The sequence below is a fragment of the Idiotropiscis lumnitzeri genome, chromosome 8 (assembly GCF_059441095.1).
Source record: "Idiotropiscis lumnitzeri isolate Australia: NSW breed Sydney's pygmy pipehorse chromosome 8, RoL_Ilum_1.0, whole genome shotgun sequence".
Taxonomy (NCBI): Eukaryota; Metazoa; Chordata; class Actinopteri; order Syngnathiformes; family Syngnathidae; genus Idiotropiscis; species Idiotropiscis lumnitzeri.
This window is the reverse complement of record NC_142398.1, coordinates 17,612,223-17,634,693: the sequence shown is the minus strand read 5'-3', so window position 1 is coordinate 17,634,693 and position 22,471 is coordinate 17,612,223. Positions and strand designations below refer to the sequence as shown.

Here is a 22,471-nt window from a genome sequence, read left to right as displayed (position 1 = left end):
GGCTCGTGACCCGTATGGGCTGCCTGTCACAACTTCCATGAAAAAAACCCGCATTCTTCGACACTATAGTCAAATGCAGAAATTACATAATCATCCATTTCTCTAGTATTTAGCCGTTTTACCAAACTGCCCTATACATTCTTGCGTTAGTATCTTATATTAATGAAATCCAAACCCATAGCATATAAATGTCCCCACCCGCAGGGTGAATGAATGGCACATCAGTCAGATCCAAATCTTGCAATTTACCTCATTCTTGTTACGCAAATTTAATCGCCGTAGCAAGAATTAGTATCGAGCCCAGAAATGACGTCACACTGGTTAATTATTTACCTACCCCGACAGTGTCGTATTGTTCAGGTGGAAGGCACCTGACTCAAGTACCGAGTTTCCATTTCAAATCGTCTGCAATTCTGATGAGCAGGTTTGCAAAATGTGTTTCCAATATATAATGACATCCGAATCATTCAATGGATGTCTTGTTAATGTTGAATTGACATCAGATGTTCACCGGGCAGATTACCAAAGAGAAAAAGAGCAATAGTCAGTCACGACAACCTCACAAATATTCTCTTTATTTAAGTATATATATATATATATTTATATATGTATATATATATATATATATATATGTATATATATATATATATATATGTATGTATATATATATATATATATGTATATATATATGAGATTATGTAAAATAGGACATGATAGAGGTAGTACAATGGCCAAAAATTTTAATTCGATGCTCAGTTCTGCTTTAGTCCCGCTGAAGTGTCCTTGAGCAAAACTTGGATCCCAACTTGTGGTTCATGAGTAGCTACCTGGACTACCATAACACTCATAATGGCGCCATCGCAGCAACATTGTTAAATTGCTACACCGAAGGTAGAAAGTAAGCGCTCAAAATGTAAATCATTCAATGTGGATTCACATGGACCATCATAACCTAAAACAACAACCATGGAAGAACATTATAAAGAACAATACATCCAATGTGTACCGCTATCCTTCATCATGGCAGCAAAAATAGTAAGTTTCAGTCACTAGCGTTCAGCCTATAATTTAATAACTAAATTATTTAAATTTCAGGTTAATGATCACGAAAGCCTTTAAGACCACCAACGAGGATACAATTATTTCCCCCTCTCCAAGTCTTTAAATAATGATTGACAATAAGACATGTAATGGAACTATAACATTATATAGTAATCATCTCAGTAGGAAATAAACATTTGTCGAAAGATGAAACAAAAAGCAACAGAGAAACAATTTCTAGCAAAAATAACTGACTAATTATATTACATATGTAAGAAAATTCATGTCTGGTGTATGTTGTTATATTTATTAAAAAAATAGCAAATTTAAAAAATTGAACTAACTGCTTTTTTTTTTAACCAGAATAATCTAATAAGATTAGCTCTCATCGAAGAATGCACAATGGATCAATTTTCCAAGAATGGCGTTCCATTTTGATAAACAACATAGAAAGAAACAAGAAAAGGCCTTTTTCAATTTAATAAACTAAAGGTGGAAATGTTGTCATATCCTGGGAACAACTTGAAGCCAATGTCTTCTTGTTGGCAAAAGTCTTTAATGAATCAAGAGACAAGGACTGTGTATCCTTCAATAAGTCCTTCTCGTAGCATAGTCTAACACCATGCTGGCAGCGCCGAGTAAAGCGGGTTCTTCCAAGTCTGATGTGACCACCTTGGTGCTCTGAGCCGGTAAGAGGGCTCTACTTGCAATGAGGCGCTTCACCGGCTCTTCGTAGATTGAGGCGAGGACACCCGATAGGATGACAAGTGAGGGGTTGAGTGTGTGAAGAATGTTGATAATGCCCACGCCGAGTGCTGTGGAGGCTACAAAGAGAAACAGAAAAAAAAACAACAACAGACATTTAGTAATGTATATTATGGTCAATATTTTCCAGACAACACACACTCCCTTCCCACGGGAGACAAAAGCAACTGATGGCTAGAATGTGATGTAATTTTACAAAACAGTTTTTTTTTTTGGTATGTTTTTGTTTGAATGTGTCTTAGGTGTAGGGGTGCTGGTTTCGGTTCTGACCCTTGTTGAGAATAGCTTCAGCTTTGGCGTTCCCCTGTCTTGCTGCACTGATGAGGTGAGCAGCAGTGATGGGCTCGGAGAGCTTCATAGCCAAGCCGTCGCCTTTCAGCAGTTCATCTGGAAAAACACAACAGTATTTCACAGACTTTTATCTTGTTGAATTAATTCTTTTCATTCAAATTTAACCCATGCGACCCGCATTGGAAGCAAATAAAATTCAACATGAGAAATTTTACTTAATCTGTACATCTCTGCCAAACTCTTGTCAAGTTTTTATTCGACAGTTGTGTTTATGTCGATGTTATTACATTTTGTTAGTTTGGAGCAAAAACAAAATAAAATTAAAAAAAAATAAATAATAATAATTCCATTATTTTACAAATTACGATCCCCGGTTGCAACTGTTCTCTCACTTAAGATGAAAAACTCAAGTCTTGTCAAAGATCTGCTCTTTGACTTTTCTTGCTATACTGCTAATTAACAAATGCTGAAAACTTAGTAAGCCTCACCACACTCGCAAATAAGATCCAATCAAACTGTCACTCACCATCATTCATTTTTTTGGCCTCTCTCTGCAGGGCCAGGCCAGAAGCGTAAGCCTCGATACATCCTCGGCTTCCGCACGAACACTCCGGCCCGTCTAACGACACCATGATGTGACCCAGTTCGGCGCCGCAAAATGTGCTGCCATGGATCAGCTCGTTGTGCTGGATAATCCCTCCTCCAATACCTTGCACAGTCCAAAGTTGCAAATGAGAAGGATTAAACTACACATAATGCATCAATGCAGTTTCAACAATTTAGTAACACAACGATGCACAAACACAATTTAACCCTCACAATTAGAAAGCTCAGCATCCAATGAAATCACTGATTAGCAAAACTGCCCTTCGAAGGAAGAAAAGTTATTTCAAGTCATGTCGGTACCCCCGTTTTTTTGTGGGTAGAAAATGCGTACATTAGGAATTGTGTTTCAAGTTAACAATTTTATGCTAAAAAAATAGTGCCGAAAAACAGATATGATGAAACAAGTTCTGAGATGAAGCAATACACATTGAGTCGTTCAATGTGTCATCAAATTTAGTGCTTAAAAATATACAACTTTGAATTTATTTTGAGAGTATTACAAAAAGCAATTGGCGCAGATTTGGTGGAATGGTCCATATAACTTGTAAATTGTTTATAACAACATTTAACATGTACTCGTTGGCGTATGTATATTTCTATACTAATTTGACCAAAATTTGCACACACTTTTTTTCTTAATATATTGCAGAGGTATTGGATCGGAACTCGGGATCGGCTGATACTTAAAACCAAAGATTCTGACTCAGACTCAGCTGCCAAAAAAGCATAATCAGGACATCCCAAGTCGGGACCGAGCAATGGTGGATGTCAGGGAGTCAGTGAACAAGCTCGTGATTGGAGACTCACACAGCAAGTTAACTTCTGACAAAAATATTAATGATGTCATCGATTATTCCACCTCAACTCTATTTTCATCACCTCCGCTCCCAAAAAAAAAACAAAAAAACCTGTAGTCATTCAATTGCTACAAATGAATGAGTGAAAACTAAAGCAACTCACCTGTTCCTGTGATGACCGTGACAAAGCTCTCCACTCCTTTTCCATGACCAAACTTTCTTTCAGCTAGGGCTGCACAGTTTCCGTCATTGTCCACCCAGACAGGCAAGTGAAATGCGTCTGAGATGGGTGTTCTCAAATCCACAGACGTCCACTCCTGGATTAGCTTCGTCGAGTCCAGTACCACACCCTCTTGTGGGTTTACGCGCCCGCCAGTGGAAACTCCTATAATGGAAAGTTTGACAGAATGAGGGCCTCTCTGTATTTACTCATCGGATAAAGTTGTTTGTTCTTTTTTTTTTTTTTTTTTTTTTTTTTAATAGCGCTGTGTGTAACAGTTTCGTACCAACACCCAGTATCCTACAGTTGAGCGACACCGCATCTTGCATGGCATTTTCACACATTTTCAAAATGAGTTGCATCCTGGGCTCAAATGTCTTTGGATTTGGTTGAGTATATTTCTTCATGACAATACCCTTGATTGGTGTAAGGAAACAAGCAAAATCAAATTTAACCTCATTGTTTATTTTCAATAGAATCACTGAGAACTAAGAAAGATCTTTTATAAATACTTTAAGTATTCAAATGAGATTTCACAACTTACCTGAGAGCAGACAATGGCTACTCTGAGGTTGGTACCGCCAAGGTCCACGGCCAAAGCACTTTGTTTCTCCAGGATGTGATCAATGTCTTGGGAAATGGAGTCTTTCATCAAGGGGAAGCAGAAAGTCTTCTGAAGGGGCTTATTGAGGTCAATGGATTGTAAGAACTTGAGAATGCGAGGGACAGCGTTTCCATCGCCATAGATTTTAGAACTGGAAAATGTAGAAACATTGAGAAGAAAACTGAGAGAATGCAGACCACTGCAACCTCCATCACCAGTAAAACGAAGAGCCAATTCCTTCATAGCTAAATGGACATTGTTCTTCGTTATCCGAAAAGGCCGTAATATTAATTTACCAAATATGGTTCATTGCCCTATTATGCTGCACATTCCTAACTCTAGTCAGCTTGTAAGGTCAGGTTGTAAAAAAAAAAAATAATAATTTTACCAGGGGTATCGCTTTCCAAACTGCAGCTGTAGGGCATGGTAGATCTTACTATGCGAGTCAGCATCCCTCACATGCAGAACATTTTCACCTAGCAGAGAGTGAATTGGAATAGTGAAGTCAAACAGCCTATGAATATTTGATTGTCCAATTGAAATTGTAAACGCCAAACATGCACAGTAGGGGCCGCCAGAGAGCCAAATTCACATCAAACCTTCTTACCTGTCTCTCTGCCTGTTTGTCTTGTTCCCAGGTTGACGACAGGTGTGCCGAAGGCCCCGGCTTCTCGGACACCGCAGCTGCTGTTTCCAATCATGCAGCCAGCGTGGCACACCAATTGAATGAACTGCTCAAACGGAATATGCTTCACTGCCCGAAAGTTGGGATGTGTCTCGATGCCCTTTTTTCTCATGACACGCACCATTTCTTTACTTCCTGTATGCAGGGTGAGTATTTCAGTATCACGAAATGGATCACAAATGCATCAGATACGGATTGGGCTAGACCTGAGAAGCGATTTGGCATCAAACGGTCAATCAAATGACGAGAGAAAATAGAACGCATACAAACCAGCATCAATATTGGGAAAGAGGATGAGGGTCCTTTTATTAAAGGAGACAAGTGCGTCCAACATGAGTCCGTAGATCTTAATAGAGTGCTGGATATCAGTAGTTACTGGGTGCTGCAAAGCCACGATGTAGTCGTGATCCTTCACATTGTCACCTGTAGAACATATTTTAAAAAATGTTTTTTTAAAAAAGCACAGGAATGACCTAACATGTTTTGCGCATGACTTTCTACTACTGTTTTACAACCGTTCAGGGTTTGTGATTTCAAAATGCCATTCTTTTTCCAGACTTCGCAGTAAAATACGCACATCATTTGTGACAATTGAGTAAATGTGTATCATTCCGATTCTTTATATGTCTCAGAGTAATTGTGTACAATTGTAAAGGATTAATTGGTGGCGTGAAGGTGTGAACAGTGAACTGCTGCCTCCACAGTCCCTTAATCCCTGATAATTGTACACCTCGAATTTCATTAACCCGCTTATCACACGGTCATTTGCCAACCAAAAATAATGAATGAAACGATTTTGTATGTTTTTTCATCAAAATAGAAGCTTTATTAAAACAATTTATTTTCCCTTGCAACACACGAGTGCTTGACTCTGAGGAGTCATTCCAGTGATGATGATCAAATCAGTTTGAATTATTACACATATATTAGGAATATTTATGTGGGATGGCTGATGCAAACTCTCAGGTTGGCAAGACTATACGCTCTGTTAGTCGTTGACTGCACAGCAGCATAAAATTGTCTCAGGCTTATCATTAGAAACATTAGTGGCGAAGTGTTCAGTTCATATTCGTCAGAAGCGTTTACGTGTCTATATTATTTTCATCACGTTGATTTCATCTTCCTCATTTTCTCATTTCACTAATTTTGCGCAGATCAACTCACTCAAAATGTTACTATTGAGGAACTTTGTTTGTTCTGCATTGGTTTATTTTTTATGCATATTTTCTGGGCCCACTCATGCTGTAGTACAAGGCAGTATAAAATCTGATGCAAGCGCAAAAATCCGCGTATAAGTAACACTTATTAAAATGCAATGCATTTTTTTTTAAATACTACTTTTTTGTAACAAATGGGAATACAACTCCATACAATGATTCTCATTTTCCATACAATGCTGGGAATTTAAGAAACCAAATTCCATGTTTTTTTTGTTTTTTTTAAACTTGTGTAGGAACTTTGACAGTTCCATCACATGCGTCAGACATACCCAACCAGCTCTTGATGATATCCAAATAGTCGTCACGGTTATGAGGTGAAAGTAGCTTGTCGTAGGAGGGACAGCCAGCCAGTAAGATACGAGAGTGGTCTTCACACATGGAAATGAGGTGTTGCTCTGCCCTTCGTGTGCAACAGGCATGATAATGGGCCAGTTTACTGATGGCGTGGCGGATTGAGTCATCTATTGTGCCGCTCACCTGGGAAATTAGTCAAGACAAATCCTGGTATTATGAACAGTACAGTATTCCCCACACATTAGATGTCATCATGTAGAATGTAACGCAAATTGGCCAAAAATGAAGTGCAATACAACTTTTCTAAGTTCCAAAATGCAGATACCGCTGGAAATTACAACAATCAATCAACAGCAAACAGGAAATATCACAATGCACCCTACTAGGCTTTAGGATCGCAGGTGACTTAAAGAAAAAAAAAAATCAAAATGATAAGAAATGGCAACGGCGAGTCGAAACATAATTTTCCACCTAAAAATGGCGTACAATAGCGGCTCTATTGTCATTTGTCTGCCGCAGCTTGAAAAGAGATAGATGTGAAAAGCGCTTTGTTACAGCACTAGCTGTTGTGAAATGCGCTTTCTGAATAAAGTTGTATTGTATTATATTGTATAGTTTCCTACCTCATCCGGTTCCAATAGCAGATTCTGTTTGTATTTAACATTTAGGAATACAGTCCTATTTTTGTTTTAATTCATTAAAAATCTCAATTCAAGTAATAAGATTTTCCTTTTTTTTTTTAAATTATTATTATTTTTTTATTTGTAGGGTGAAAATACTGTAAAATGTTAGTGTTTTAAATTCCGTAAATAATATTAATTGTATTGATAACGTGCCCATTTTGTTAAAAAAATGTAAATGAACACTTAGACCTACAATGCTACTGTATTTCAATGTTGGTCATGATGGTGGTACTTGGAGAGCGAAGTATTTTTTTTTTTCGGGGTGGTACATGGTGTAAAAGGTTTCAGAACCACTGGCTTATCAAAAGTTCCCTTAATTATTAAGTGACTGCCTCCTCACCTCTCCTCCCTCTAGGTGAAGTATTCGAATATTCATCAGTGCAGCAGAAGTAGCAAGAGCCAGTGCATCAAAACGATCTCCGTGGATAATGACAATATCCGGGTGCAATCTTTGGAGGACGTCTGGAAGTTTGACCAGAGCGAGCCCAACGCTCTCCACCATGGCTGCCTCATCCTCCCCTCTTACAATCGTGTGCAGTTTGGAGCTGATGTCAAAGTCATCCTGCTCAATCATACGAAAAGTGTTCCTATGACACAGACAGAAAACAATCTTTAAATGACTCGATTGTACAGCGAAACTCTTGCATATTTGCGGTTTGGCACTGACAAATTCACCGATAAGTGGATTATTGTGGAACCTATCCTCTGTGTTTTCCGGAAAAGCTCGCTGATGCTATCAAAGAGTTTTGGAATCATAGTTTGTGGTATGTATGAATACAGGCATTTCTAATCACTTTTAGGGAAGGAGGGTTCAACTCTTCACAGAAATGAGAAGGGCTCCACTGTATTTCTTAAGCGGTTCTGTGAGCGTGAAATATCTTTTACAGTCAGTTGCATAGTTAAGAAATTAGAGCAAAGCTTTATTGTAGGTGCATACGGTAGGTTGCATGTGTATCTTACCCATAATCATCAATAAGATGCGAACCAAGCACCACTACGTCCAGGTCATAGTCATCAGGGTGCGATTTGATCCCGAACATGATTGGGGCCAGTTTGGAGTAGTCAGCCCTGTTGCATGTCGCCACGCACACCCTCAGCCTCTTCTTACACTACAGCCATGCAAATAGGGGGCAGCCACACACGTCGTATTAGTTGACAGACTGTTGAGTTTGGGGGAATGCTTGCATTTTGGAACACTATGCACAGTCGGAGCTAGGATTTTTATTTAATCTGTCACACCTGATTCAGATCATCCATCTTTTCCCTTTTCAGCTTTTCTCTGCTTTGCATCCTCTTGTAGTAAATCTCCTGAAAAAAAAAAAAAAAACGTAATGGTGTCACAAGTTCACACACAATACAAAAACATTTTTTCCAATCCTATGGAATGAAAACAGAATGGTGCACTAAAAGCAAGTCTGTGTGTGTTACCAGGCAACCCACACCTACTGTTTGTCAAATAATCAATCCAACTTTTTTATAATTTTCCATACGTGACAGTGTAACTCAAAGTGCTTCACATTATTAAAATCAACCCCCCCGCCAATTACAGCGTTGTTGTAAACTTTAAGTTGGTTGCTTTTATGTTTCCTCCATCTTCTCTCGACTGCTTTGCTCCCTCTTCACTCTCTCACACACATATATGCGAGCACTTTGATCGAGCAAAAATTGCTCGCGGATCGACGGCTAATTCTTTTAATAAGAAGTACACACACAAAATATGCATGGTTAAAGGTCATAATAGAAATTATTTAAATTGCCCCAAAATAATTTTTATTTATCATTTAAAATACATGAGAAGATGACTTTCAAAAATAATTGCCTATTAAATCGCAATCGCTATACGGAGGGGGGAAAAAACGATCACGCCCTTAAAACAAGGCTAATTTATGTGACACTAGAAAAGTTTTCATTGTGAAAAATGTGCTTTATTTGTTTTATTTAATAAAAACTAAGTAGCAAGTAACACCTTAGAACTGTTTTAAATTGTTTTTCTTTTATTTAAATTGAATAATGTCTCCCTAAGACAGTGCTTCTCAATTATGTTCTGTTCCAATGACAATCCCTCCGCCCCAACTTTTATAACTCACATTTTATAAATGTCCTAAGATTGAACAAAAAGCAGTTTCAAGGCAATTAGGCATCATGCAGTGGAAAATTATCATAATACTGTGTCCTATAGATATAAAGATAAAGATAAAGATGTCCCACAATGGGGAAATTTATTCTTCCACTGCACATTAAGACGGATAGACACACAGCCATTAGATGTTCCGATAAAACTGATGACAATGAATCTGATCACATTGCGACACATAGGTTTTAGGATAGGCATCTCTTTTTGGAAAGGAGCGGCTGGGACTGATTAAGATCTAAAGGATCACCGGACTTCCTGATCCCACAGGAGACGGAGGCGCTGCCGTTTCTACTTGACCATAGTTTTTGGATTTCCTTTTTGTTGTATTAAATTTAACGTATCATAATTTCATTTGTGGACAAAGTCGCCTATAAACATTACAAGGTGTAGCTGTCGGAATTCCACTGTGGATAATTTGTTCGCTGACGAGACCGAAGGGCTTCTCCCTTGGTGGCCTCGTCTACGAATTCCTTAAAGTGAATGAATGCAAACTCCCACGGCATATCACATAGATGCAGTCTGACGTAAGACTGAAACAGGGTCCAGGATGGTGAGAGACTCTGCAAGAACACACCTTGTCCACTACTATACAATAGAACAGGTTGTACCAGATCTACGACACCTGATAAAACTGGCCATAACAAAACAGTAACGCCTGAGTTTACTTTCCATCTTCCAGCTGTGAGCTTTTAAGTTCTTCTCAAACAAAGGCACTAGTAGGTGTGGAACATGCGTGTTTGGTCACAGCAGGATATCCAATTGTGAGGTCAATGACAGACTGATGACAAGTTTGCTTACGTATGTTATCAAAAGCAACATTTATGTTATTGTTTTGTTGAAACAATATCGTAAACTCGACGGTCAAAGAGAATCCAACTTAATTAATTGATTACTTCTATGACAGCGTGAACAAATGCTTCAATCATGAGGTCCCTGGATGTACGCATTGTTCTTTTGTCTTCAGTCCAATAGCAATAAATTGAAATAGCTGGTAAGGACATCATCCACCCTCTAGAGCAGGGGGTGCCCAAACAGTCGATCGCGGTTGATTTTTTTTTTTTGGTGTGTCCAGTTTGCCTACCCTATCAGTCTCATGTTCACAAAAAAAAACCCAACAAAAAAACAGTCGGACAACTTCGCTTCCTGTTTCTTCAAATACAGTGCAGAGCTGTGTCGGCGGCCTGGAATTTTAGTTAGTCTAGAAGTTAAAATGCACAAAGGAGACATTCATGTTTTGAGATCACATGGCAGGAGGCATTCAGTTTCTTACTATATATATATATATATATATATATATATATATATATATATATATATATATATATATATATGTGTGTTTCATGGTTGTTTTCCCACCAGCCATTATACAAAGTCCACTGCGGTCCTGTGGCTCCACTCTGATTTACACCAGTCACTGTAATTAAATACACCAAAGCTGATAAAGACATCATAGGGAAAAAAAATGAAAGCTTGAGATGATCCAACGCAAGACCACTGGCCTAGACGGGAGCATTCAAGGGAACAACGGATAGCATTCATTGATAGACCAAAAAAAAAATAATACATTTAGATATATAGATATTGATAGTTATGTTTAGGTTACTTTGAAAGCCATTAAAAAGGTGATTTGAGCTAATGTAAAGAAATATTTTGGGTTGACTTCCCCTTTAATGCAAATTAAGGAGCAATACGATAACACCAGCACGTGGCTATCCAGCTTGAGTTTACACTAAAATATTTTTACAAATGTGTAAATTCCAAGTGAATACATCACTTTTGACTGAACACTGACAGTCAGAAAAGCAGCTCTGTACATTTGATACCACCTTCAAATCAGATGAACTTTTACATCAGCAAACAAGCCAATGTCCTTGGTGAAGTCTGAATCAACAGAGCAAGTTTGTTTTTATCATGTCATGGCCACTGACAGATTAGCCAACCGACCCGCGGCAATCACTCCAAAATAAATGCAATTATCGGCTTCGTCTCGACAAAATATTTTGACTGGAGAGAGAATGGGCTGACATACTGGTTATAGGAAGAGAGTTTTGCCCTCTACCTGTTTGCCAAACCCAACTATGAATCCCCTCTAAATCATATATCATTTTGCAGATTTTATAGTTTCATGATTTGTCTGTTGTTATCTGTTTACAGTATTCAGGCAATTCCCAATTTAGAGTTGTGCGTCACGAGTATAGTACTTATGTTGTGACGGGAAATATGAACATTTACAGGAAGGGATGCCGCATTATTAAGAGGTCAAAAAAGAGGCAGAGAAGGTCCCAAACTGAGCACTCATCCTTGACCCCTCAGAGCAGAGAAAATATATGCCTGACTTGCCACATAGTTTATCCTGTGTCCAACACACAGATCACGTTTTATACAAAAAAAACAAAAACACTCCCGGCATGTAAACAAGCATGTGATGGAGCCAGTCTCCCATTCATCAAATTGCAACTTCTTCTCAAGCATCACAAGACAGCATCAGCAACCAGCACTTGTCACTACAGCGCGAAATAAGGTACGCATGTAAATCTAAAAACAGGGACGACAAAGCAGCGGACATGAAAGATGATGTACAGGCAGAAATTAAAAAAGAGCATGCTGAATACAGAGAAATGACAAGAAGGATAAAGACGGACAAAAAAAAAACACATGGATGAGAAAGCCCATAAAAAATGTCACATGACTCACATGAGGGTTTTTGCACACAAAACCACAATGCTTTTCCATCACTCCACAACCAGATCGTCTACCCGCCACCTCCTATGTCCTATTTCAACGTTCAATCTATTTCTATTGCTATTTAAACGTGTAAAATTGGTCAGTGGAAACGTGCAGGGAGACGAGGAGAACAGAGCGGCAGAGATCGAGGGAGGGAGGGTGACATGGGCATGTTGTCGGGGAGGGGAGGAAGTGGGTTGGGCTTATTTGAATTGGAGTCTGTGATTGGTTGAGAGGGTAGAAGAAAGAGGAGCTACCACAGAAAGACTACAATATCCTATTCTCTAAAAGAAAAGGTAATACTAAAGATAAGAAATGTAAACAGCACCAGTGCCACGTCACAGTAGTCATTCATGAGGACACAATTTTGCAATTACACAATAGTTTGTTGTATGAATCGACAACTGACTTTAAGCAATAAAGCCAAATAGCATTTTTGTATAATAATTGTGACTGGTCCTTCCGTGATGGATCAGTTGCTCGGGGCCTTTTATTATCATAGGCCTGATGAGAATGAAATAATAATAATAATTTGCAAATCCCGTTCAACCGACATTTAATTGAATACACAACACTACAAAGACAATATTTTCAACGTTCAAATTGATCAACATTAAATGAATAAACTTGCAACTTTGTTTTTTGCAAATAATCATAAACTTTGAATTTTATGGCTACAACACGGCCTCACTCTGATCCTGCTCCGGTGTCACAAACCTAATCTATAATAATAATAATCAAACACTTTTGTCACATTTCAAATGAATTGATACATTCATTTTCATTATAATTTATTCTATAACTTGGTAGGCTACAATCAGAATAGTGACAACGATTCACCTTCATATTTTCGCCCTGTGGGAGGAAGCAGGAGCAGCCAGAGGAAGGAAAAGAACGGTCAACTCTGAATAGAATGATTCCATGACCTGCCCACACCCACCAACTCAATAAATAAAAATAACCTTGACTGGTAAGCACACAGGATAATACATAACAGAATTGATCCATTAATCCATTTTCTCTACTGCTTAATCTGTTCAGTTCAGTCACAGGGAGTTGAAGTCTAACCCACCTGACTTGGGGGAATAGGCGTACTCCACCCTGGTCACCAATCAATCGCAGGGCACATATAGAGATGGAAAATGATTCGCACCGTCACTGAGTGGGAACTGAACCCATACGGCATCAAGCAAACATACATCAGTGACTGACTTAGAATTGTAGATGACTAAATGTTGTTTTATGAACCTCACAAGCAAAGATCCATTCAAACTCATGAATAACTTACTATATAAATAATAAGTCCAAGTTATATTCTTTAACTGAGTAACGTGAAGACCACCAGTAAAGCCAAGCCGGTGTTTTCTTCATATTCTAACCACCAGCCACTTTCACACTGCATTTCTGAAAAATATATAATCAGAAGCTTCAGGGTAGTGACAGAATTTCTACACCTGCTCCTTTCAGATGTGACTTGCCGAAAGTGAACTTGGCTGTGCAAAAAGTCTGTTCGCACTTCGGATGTGGGCTTCAAGTAACATAAGATGCGTGGAAAGTTTCTTTTAACACAAAGGGTAGAGGACTGTGGCTTGCAGGGGAAATTTCACACTGTGGTCGTGGCTGGCAGGATTTCGCCGCAGGATTTCGCCTTTGATACTATGTAGGAAGCCAGAAAAGTCCAGAGTTGAGTTCAACCAACCATCCTACAAAAGGCATCTTTTACACAGGACACGGAGCCAGGAAAAATAAGATCTAGGCACTCAGTGTGAAAGAGTCTCAAAATCGCCATCTCTGTCTGGCAGTACTTTTTTGGGGGACTTTCTCGTAACACTGCATTGTTCATTCATAAAAGATGCGGATTAAGTCTAAAAATAACTCAGAATGTTAACAAAACTCTGCATCATAAGTCACATACCAAGCATAGTAGGTCATTACTGTGTGGGACGTGTGAAAGCAGAATGACTGCGCACTTTTGTATTTGTACGCAGTGCACACTGTACTTTGACAGATGGAGTTCTGTGATTTTATGGAGTTGGTACAACAATCAGGGCCCCTAGAATCCTTCACCTTATTTCCCCCCTTTTCGGGACCCCTGTCTCCACCTTTCGACTGGTCACAATTCTGTTACAGATATATTGAATGAAAAATCCAAACATCTATCTAAACGCAATTACAACGAGTCAGAAATACGTTGTTGCGCCTAACCACCGAGCTTGTGGTGAGCAGAGGCGCAAAGCGTGAACGCCAAAGTTAAAGATGCTACTTCATACCTGCGCTATGATATAGTACTCGCGTTTCATCGCATCCTGCGTATGCAGCTGCAGCGCCCAAAAAGGCGTTGCTGTCTCCCCAGAACGCATTGAGCCGCTGATAAGACAATGAATGCGTGCGCTACAGATATACAGGACGAGGAAGCGACTACGCTAGACTTATGCTAACATGTGACATGAAGTATCACCGGATCACACTTAAGTGGGTCGTTAACCACGAGTTCATCCTCCCTAACGGAGCAGGGCTGTCGTAGTTAGCTGATCTGATTCACCACACTTGTGTTGATTCAAGTTACGCTAGCGCTTAGCTGAAGTTCACCACCCCACCAGTTACAGCCACTGAGAAATAATAAATGATTGTTAACGTTACCTTTAATTATCCGAGGAGAAAACTTCACTATGGATTGGTTGAGGACCGGCGTAATCACCTCATTCTTCAGTATTTTGCGGGAATCGCTTTGCCGCGAGACTAACCAGAGTTAATAGTCGTACAGTCCCATTGTGTAGGGAAGGGGGAAGTTCCGAGTTTCCAGACGTAACCTAAACGCCTCGTCGTCCTGACACCGCCCATTTCTCACTTTCAAGATGGCCCCTCTTGCTTACTGGGTCATCATGAGTCGAAGTATGAGTTATCAACAACAAAAAAGTGATCGAAACAAATCGTCACAATACTGACCTTTCTTCATCCGCGATAATACCGCGTCATTGTTTATAAATACACAATATAGAACCTTGCTGCTTGTTAGTGGAGGCTGGCACTGACCAACGTGGGTAATTCTTGATTTCAGGCGCAAACTCCCAAGCCATCTCCTGGCACACTGCCAAACGAAATAGAGAATTAATGATATTAACGAATCGGTGATAATATATGTGAACTATGTGCTTGTTTCATTGAACACAAAGCTATTTTTGTTTTATGAACGGAACACAGGTGGACACTCTGGTTCAGTGGTGCGTGCCTACTGCACGGAATGACACATCAATGGAGTACCAATAGCGCCCCTATCGTCTGAAGCCAGAGCGCAGCCATTTTACGTTGCCACTGTTACTGACAACTTCAGTAATTATTTTTCTTAGAAATCACTCTTATGGGTGCGTGATTTATATTAGGATCACCGTGGCTTAATGAAATACTCCCAAAGAACGAACTTAACTGTTTGCATCGACTATTCAGAGTATATTAGCTCAGCATCGTTAATTGTAACGACAGAGGTTTGTGTTTTGCAGCAAATTTGTCCTGATGGACTTTGCTTTCAGTTCTTTGTTGACGGTTGGGCCAACATGATGCAAAGATTACTCTTTGAGTAGCACAGTTGAATTCTCACCATTATAAACCACATGTCCATTTCTTGTTCTGCCTAAATCCTAAATGACTATCTTGACAACAAAGCAACAGCTACACTCATTTATATCGTAATGGCAGTGTTTTTCAAGTATTTAGGTTAACCCAGTGTACAAATGAGGCCCGTGGGCGTGACATTTTGGGGCTAAGCTATAGTAATAGTATTTTAGCATGATTTTCAGGCACCTAGAGGTCAACTATTTGCGAGCTAAAAAGAAAAAGATTTGGCTCCCCCTAGTGGCACATTTCCCTTTAACAGTGAGCGCTTACTCATTTATTTTTACGATGTTGCATTTGTTGTTACAATGACAATCATTAAAATGTATTTAAAAATTAACATTAATTATTGTCGTTCGGGTATACTTATGGTGGTATAAACATTCCGTCAATTAAAACAACAACAAAATTTCTATATGGCTCTCTCCTTGCAGATTTCATTCCTGTGATGTTAATAGTATTGTGTTCTCGTCACGCCACAAGAATAGTGTGTGTTTGTTGTGAAGTGTGAGCGTAGCGTTAGTTGAGGTCAGTGCCTTTCAATTATGTTCTGTGATGCCTCCCCAGGCAGAAGAAAATCATTTTACACCTCACTATCACAAAGCACAAGAAAGTACCGGTTTGCGAGACGCTAAAATTGAGAATGCTTGTACTCCATACTGGTGTGTACAGATGCACTTAACAACAGGTGTGCGCTGACTCCCATTGAACACGAGTTTAGAATGTGACTGGTTGTTTGAATATAGCCACATCCCCAATTTTGGTGTTGAGCACACCTCTGCAACCACCACTGTGTATTTTCATTTCAACTTTTAAAATATATTTAATTATTTTTTTTAATTGAGTCGTGTCATTGGTTGATTCACATTAATGTGGTGTCAAAAGTTATGAAATGGTTTATCTTGATCTCATTTTCTTCTTACAAAAGCCTGGTATTTGAATATAGGTGTGTAGACTTTTTATAGCCACTGTGGCAATGCTAAACTTTCTTTTTTTGTAATGTGTTGCAACTTTAATGGATTTGTGGTTAGTATTTCTTTCTCATTCCATAAATTTTAGAGAGCAGATTTTGTGGGATTATTGGTAAGCAAAGTAAAACAATTGACCTTAAGATATTTGTTGACTCATTTATTTAGAAGGAATTCCCTTATCGCTATCATGCTGCTTCCCATTCCCGTTTGAGCTGCAGCATTTCAACTGCTTTATGCAGTTACCCGTTTTGTCCAGAAGGAGGCAGTGTTGCAGCCAGAGTCCTGTTCTTGTTCCCGTCATAATGACTGCAATGCAAAGCAAGGTCTCTCTCAAGGGCACACATCATATCTGCAAAGTCAAATGAAAAACAGGGAGAGGCTGTGTTGGCGTTTTCTGCTGAAGCAATTAAGAGGGGGAGCAATGTTTTCATGACATACGCTCAAATAATACAATCTTCATTAACTTTACAGTGTGTGTGAAATGTAGCAATCAAATGTCAAAATCAGATGGAATAATTAAAGCACAGAACTGGCTTGTAACATTTGGCTGAATGTTTTTTTAACTGAGAATTTGTGTTTTGCTTGCGGCAATAACAGTTGAGCCTTCATACCTCTCCTAGTGCCTTACCTTTTCAAAGTCATCAAATATGCATGGCCCTCTGAGTGTCCATATGCAGTAATGCATTCACAGATCTCGTTTGAATCGGAAAGCTCCCCATCAGCAGTTTGCGCGTATGGGTGGGTGCATGCGGGACCAGGAAATACACAAAAATCAATAACTCCTTATTCACGATCCTCCAGATAGAAGAAAGTAGCTTTCACTGTGGGCCATATTGTTGTAGCATGTTTTAAATGTAAAGTTCAAGTCGTTCAAGTGTTGTTAACTCCGTAAGCTGCATGCAATCTTTGTCTGGCCGTTTACTGCAGATCCAATGTCATCATGGTATTTTATTGGCATCAGATGCCTTGATATGGCTTTCCAAATATGAGGGAGAAACTAATGCTTCTCTTTCACTTTTCCCTCCCCCTCCTCTCTGGAGTCAGGCTTACAGTATATCGCACTCTCGCTCTCTCTCTCTCTCTCTCTCTCTCTCAATGGACATGAGTCATTGGTGGTTAGTGTAAGAAGCCTTGTCAGCGCAATCTTTATTACTATACGGATGAATGGACTGCATATGCATATGTGTCCGCATGACACGTAAAAAGCAGTGGTTGTGTGTGCGTGCATGTGTGTTGGGCTCAAATATGACGCTGATCTATTGATGACCATTATCTTATCGATGTGATCAACCCCACAAGGATTTCAAGAATACACTTTCCGATGGATCAGATCAATAGAAAAGATAGAATTGGATAAAACGTGTTGAGGAGAGTATTAGACGACGGAAAAATAATAAATAAAATAATGTCTCGTTGCAGTGCGGTCCATGTGACTCTAAAAGGCACCCCCATCCTTTGTAGCTCAAAGGGGCATCTGTTAGGACACGTGCGGTCTGTCACGGGTGCCACTCTGTGGGGAAACTGCCTTCAGCACAGGCTGTCTCTTCAGGGGGAAGCGATGTACTGGTCTTGATCCAATCATCGGCGCTGTTATTATTTTGTTTAGTTTTGTTTGTTTGCCATGGATGCATCACCATAAGTTTTCAGGGGTATAATCAGTATTTTAAAAGGCTGACTGTTGAGGATTTGACCTCCAAACTGGTTATTTGGATTTAACGTCACACATTAAACGACTTGAAGAATTCTTAACACCGAGTAATGTAATGTCCTGTAGCTTTAAATCAGTCACTGCTCTTTTACGGTGATGCCTTTTGAAATGTGTAACATCAGCTGTTATGATTTGATGCACAGGAAGGGGCAATCTTCCAGTCCTAGGGACATTATTTCATTTTCACTGTCAGAAAAAAAAAAGCTTGCACTCAGAGTCAATTTCTGTCTTATTGTAACATCTATATTCTAATGTACTCTATTATGGGCTGTCACTTGTATGGCGCTTTTCTACCTACGGTACTCAAAGCGCTTCACATTATTACCTCATTGGGTAGATCTTTTGAGTCTGTGGTAGGGCTTGGCGATATGGCAAAAAAAAAAAAATCACATTTATTTTGTTCATATTGTCCGATCTTGACAATCATTTTTTTTTTTTAATGATTTAAAATTTCAGGTTACTTAAGGAACTGGAGCTTAGTTCTAGATTATATTAACATATGAAATACATATGAAAAACTAAATATTTACTCAACAGTACAACAAATATAGAACAATAAAAAATAGCACCACCTGGGGTGGATGGCGCGTGTGACCCTGGGGAACATGCTTCTTTTCCCACCGCACTACAATAAAGTGTAATTGCACATCCACTCCAGTAGTTGGCAGTGACGCTCTCCTTGCCCATTGTGCGCAGCGAGTATTAACTCTACGGGGTACGTTTGTTTTGCAACAAAAATGCTATTATTTATAGATGTGGCAGGGAATGGGAGGTGGTGGTGGGGGGGGGCGCGAAGGGTTTTCTTCTTGCTCAGGGGGGTGTAACAGAAAATAATCGAGAAGCACTGCTCTAGTTATCAGATTTATTCTTTGAACCTGAACAGGTTATTTCAGACATGTGACTGACTTCCATGTATTTAGTGTGATGATTATGTATTCTTTTGTTTTTAGAGCAATACCTCACCTCTATGTGTGAAATCTTGCCATAGGAATCCTAAATCATTGCACTCGCTCTCCGGAGCACTTCCCTCCTGCTCCTGTATGACGATGCAGTGGGTGTTAATGGAGCGCCTGCCCCGTCCTGTCATACTCTCCTTCCCCCTGCATTGCTCCGTGACAGTACTACTGCACAGGCTTTCTGAGGCACCATGCTCCCCACGCTGGGTGTTTTCCTAGTCTACTGCAAGTGAGACGGGGGCTGCCTTCTGCGGTGTTTCGTTCCTATTTCAACATGTGTGCGCATGTAGGGAGTAGGGTGGGTGTGGGCGTAGGCGTGTTGCAGATTTGCTGCGGGCAAAAGTGGAGGAAGCAGGTGAACATCATAACCCTCAGGGTGTCGTGAAAAAAAAAAAAAAACTTGAAAAAGTGCTGATCTGGTCGCAGTCGGAAGAGACAATGAACATTCGCGAATATCCTCGTGGTTGCATATTTTCTTTTCATCCCCTGCAATCGAGCGAGTGAAAATCCCAGTCCCCCCGCCGTTACATCACGTTTCAAGTCTTCACAATGGAGTGTTTCCAGTTGTCATACTGAGCCGCTTCCTTTCGCCACTCCTTCACCACGCTGTTGGTCATCAGGCAGGAAGTGATCTCTTGACACCACAAGCTGGTTAGCTTCGGTGCCGCCACGCCCCAGTGAGAACCTCCTGTCTCCAACCATTGGCGTGGGATAAATGCTTCAACAAATGCATTTTTTTTTCTAACTGCTGGAGTCGGCTCAATACAGATAAAAAAAACAACGCTACTCACAGTTGTTCTTCAAATTTCGCAACGCAGTATTTGAAATCACCACAAAAGCAACTTATCAAAGTCACTGAGGCGCTAGACATTGCTCTCTTCCTCCGCTTCCTTATATATCCACCACAATAATTGAACTCACTCTCTTGTCGTGCACCTGTCAGGAGATGCTGAGCGTCTATACATGACGACAAAAGCACAATACTTATCACCTTTGCATTGTGTTAATCTTCGAGGCAGCCAGCAAGTCCGCCGGTGGCTTTCTCCGCATGAAGAGGCGCCTTTACGCATTGCAGCACAGCAGCACCGCTGCTCACTGCACGGGACCTCTGAGGGGCCTCGTGGGCTGATGGACACCAACACACACATTCGCGCATGCACACACACGCACACACACACACACTATTACCTTCAAAACCTCAGCCCCTCCTCCCTCTTCTGTCTTTATTCTCCCCCTCTGCCTCTGCCTTTCCCTCCACCCCTCTCCGGGGACTTGAGAGTGCTGCATGGATGATGGACAGCGGACTAATGCAAAAGCAAAATCACTCCTCCCCTCTGACTTCACAAAACAACCTCACAGAGTTCACGGTGCTAAATTAATATGGTAATATGTGTGAAAGACTGAAATCATATTTAAAGATGTTCACGTCCAAATTCATTTAAAAAGGAATTCAACAGTTTGGGGGTTTTTTTTCACCTTACAGAAGAATTTACAATCTTGTTTTTTTTTTTATGCGGTCAGACCAAAGATTCTCTGTGTTCTCGTGAAGTAGCTCACTTCTTTGTTATATTATGTCATAAACACGAAATCTTTTTCACGTCACAGGTAAGTATTTACACTTACGCACTACTGGGTGTTGCACCACTTTGAGCTTCTCTTGAAAGGTCCGTCTTGAAAATGTCCTTGCAAGGATAAGTATATGCAATCAAATCCTCAAATTTCCCTCCTTAAAAAAAAAAGCAAGAATAGATTTGAGATTTTCAAACGATCGCCAGTTACGAGTTTCAGGTGTGTTGATTCCGCATAGCGCTGCCCCCTCACAAGTGAGTATCCAATCACAAGTCCCGTTCATCAACTTCAACGCAAGGCCAGCGAGAAGGCTCACTGTAACCAACTGGTGATCTGATTGGCTATCGCAACCGTCTATCAACTGTGAGAGCCGTTGACCTACACAGCACGGCGCCTGCAGCTAAGAATATGAAGTCTCGGCGAAAAAGAACGTGCGCCTGGATTATGAAATCTGCCTAGCAACACAAGATGGCTGAATTCTGATTGGACAAAAATTCTTATATAAATATCAAATATATAAATTCAATTATATAATAATTAGAATTATCAATATAAAAAATATAGTGATTTTTTTTATTATGTTAGGCCAGCAGAGAAGGCCTTGACCGACCACCACTGGTGTTTACATTGGCTAACTATCTAAAAGACTTGGGGTGGATCCGGCATGTCAATCAGGGACTGTTCATATTCTACACATCATGAAAGCTGTTCTCCATGAACAACGCTCAGATATGGTGCCGAGGTACCGTATTAGCTCGAGTGTGGTTTCCAGGTCAGGTGTAAATTCGCTTCACTTTGGGGTCCAGTTGCAGTCAGCTGCAGAGAGTCCGTCCATATGAAGACCCGGCAGAACTGATGATTCTCCCGAATCAATTCTTACAGACCAGGCTTCTGTTTCTGAGCAGCTATGAATGCAATACGAATAGATCAGGCATGTTTGGAAATGCATAATCCTCACGCAGTTTCCTTTCATTTTTTTGGGGTCGGATATTTTTGTCCTGTATGCCGGTACATGGGCATGAAAAAAAAGGATGCTGCCGGAATTTCAAAAGGCTTTCTCTGAGGGATCTACTGATGCAGAAAGACAAATTGATGCCTTTTTACTTGAACTTGCCGGAGGAACTGGCATTAAATTACTAAATTAAATTGCAGTTCCGGGACACAATGTCACTGTCACGGTACTGCGATGCAGTATGACAGATACGATACATGAAACGATTACTTCCACATAGACAGAAAACCTTCGTATTTGTGTCCTGTCTCGCCGCAGGAATGTTTTACAAATGCAGCGGTACATACGTTGAACATACTTTTTGTTCTGAGATGCTTTGCTAATTAAAACAGAACAAACCCAAGAAAAAAATAAAATAAGATTTATTTTTGCGTATTTTCTGAACTATAGAGCGATTTTTCTGCGTGAAAGAAAAATCCACAGAAAAGCCGCAACCGTTGTATCAGCCGCATGGTTCAAAATCTAGGAAAAAAGTAGACGCTTATAGTCCGGAAAATACGGTCTTCTGTTCACCTGTGGAATGTTATAAATAGGTGTTTTTTTTTTTTTTAGCTTTCCTCACCTTTCATTACATTCTCAAAA

General features: G+C 40.0%; 1 protein-coding gene across 3 annotated transcripts; it reads right to left on the bottom strand.

Moving 5' to 3' along the window:
• Positions 1-555: 555 nt before the first annotated feature.
• On the bottom strand, positions 556-14,871 carry gne (glucosamine (UDP-N-acetyl)-2-epimerase/N-acetylmannosamine kinase). 3 transcript variants are annotated; one of them, XM_088303207.1, is made up of 14 exons: positions 14,705-14,871; positions 8,446-8,514; positions 8,167-8,315; positions 7,547-7,793; positions 6,499-6,706; positions 5,280-5,432; positions 4,932-5,144; positions 4,713-4,800; positions 4,265-4,475; positions 4,007-4,136; positions 3,664-3,885; positions 2,624-2,806; positions 2,077-2,193; positions 556-1,865 (listed from the first exon to the last, which is right to left on the bottom strand). In XM_088303207.1, the coding sequence occupies exons 2-14, from the start codon at positions 8,494-8,496 to the stop codon at positions 1,630-1,632; spliced, it is 2,208 nt and encodes a 735-aa protein (XP_088159333.1). In that variant the 5' UTR covers positions 8,497-8,514; positions 14,705-14,871; the 3' UTR covers positions 556-1,629. The 3 variants fall into 3 exon arrangements, with proteins under 3 accessions (XP_088159333.1, XP_088159331.1, XP_088159332.1); XM_088303205.1 differs by lacking the exon at positions 14,705-14,871 and adding an exon at positions 14,335-14,532; XM_088303206.1 differs by lacking the exon at positions 14,705-14,871 and adding an exon at positions 12,035-12,199.
• Between the last annotated feature and the right edge of the window lie 7,600 nt (positions 14,872-22,471).

Coding starts and splice junctions, on each gene's coding strand:
- gne (XM_088303205.1), bottom strand. CDS start 14,424: ATGCGTTCTGGGGAGACAGCAACGCCTTTTTGGGCGCTGCAGCTGCAT. Junction 2,194..2,623: donor GGCCAAAAAAATGAATGATG/GTGAGTGACAGT, acceptor GTGTTTTTCCAG/ATGAACTGCTGAAAGGCGAC. Junction 1,866..2,076: donor TGAAGCTATTCTCAACAAGG/GTCAGAACCGAA, acceptor TTCTCTTTGTAG/CCTCCACAGCACTCGGCGTG.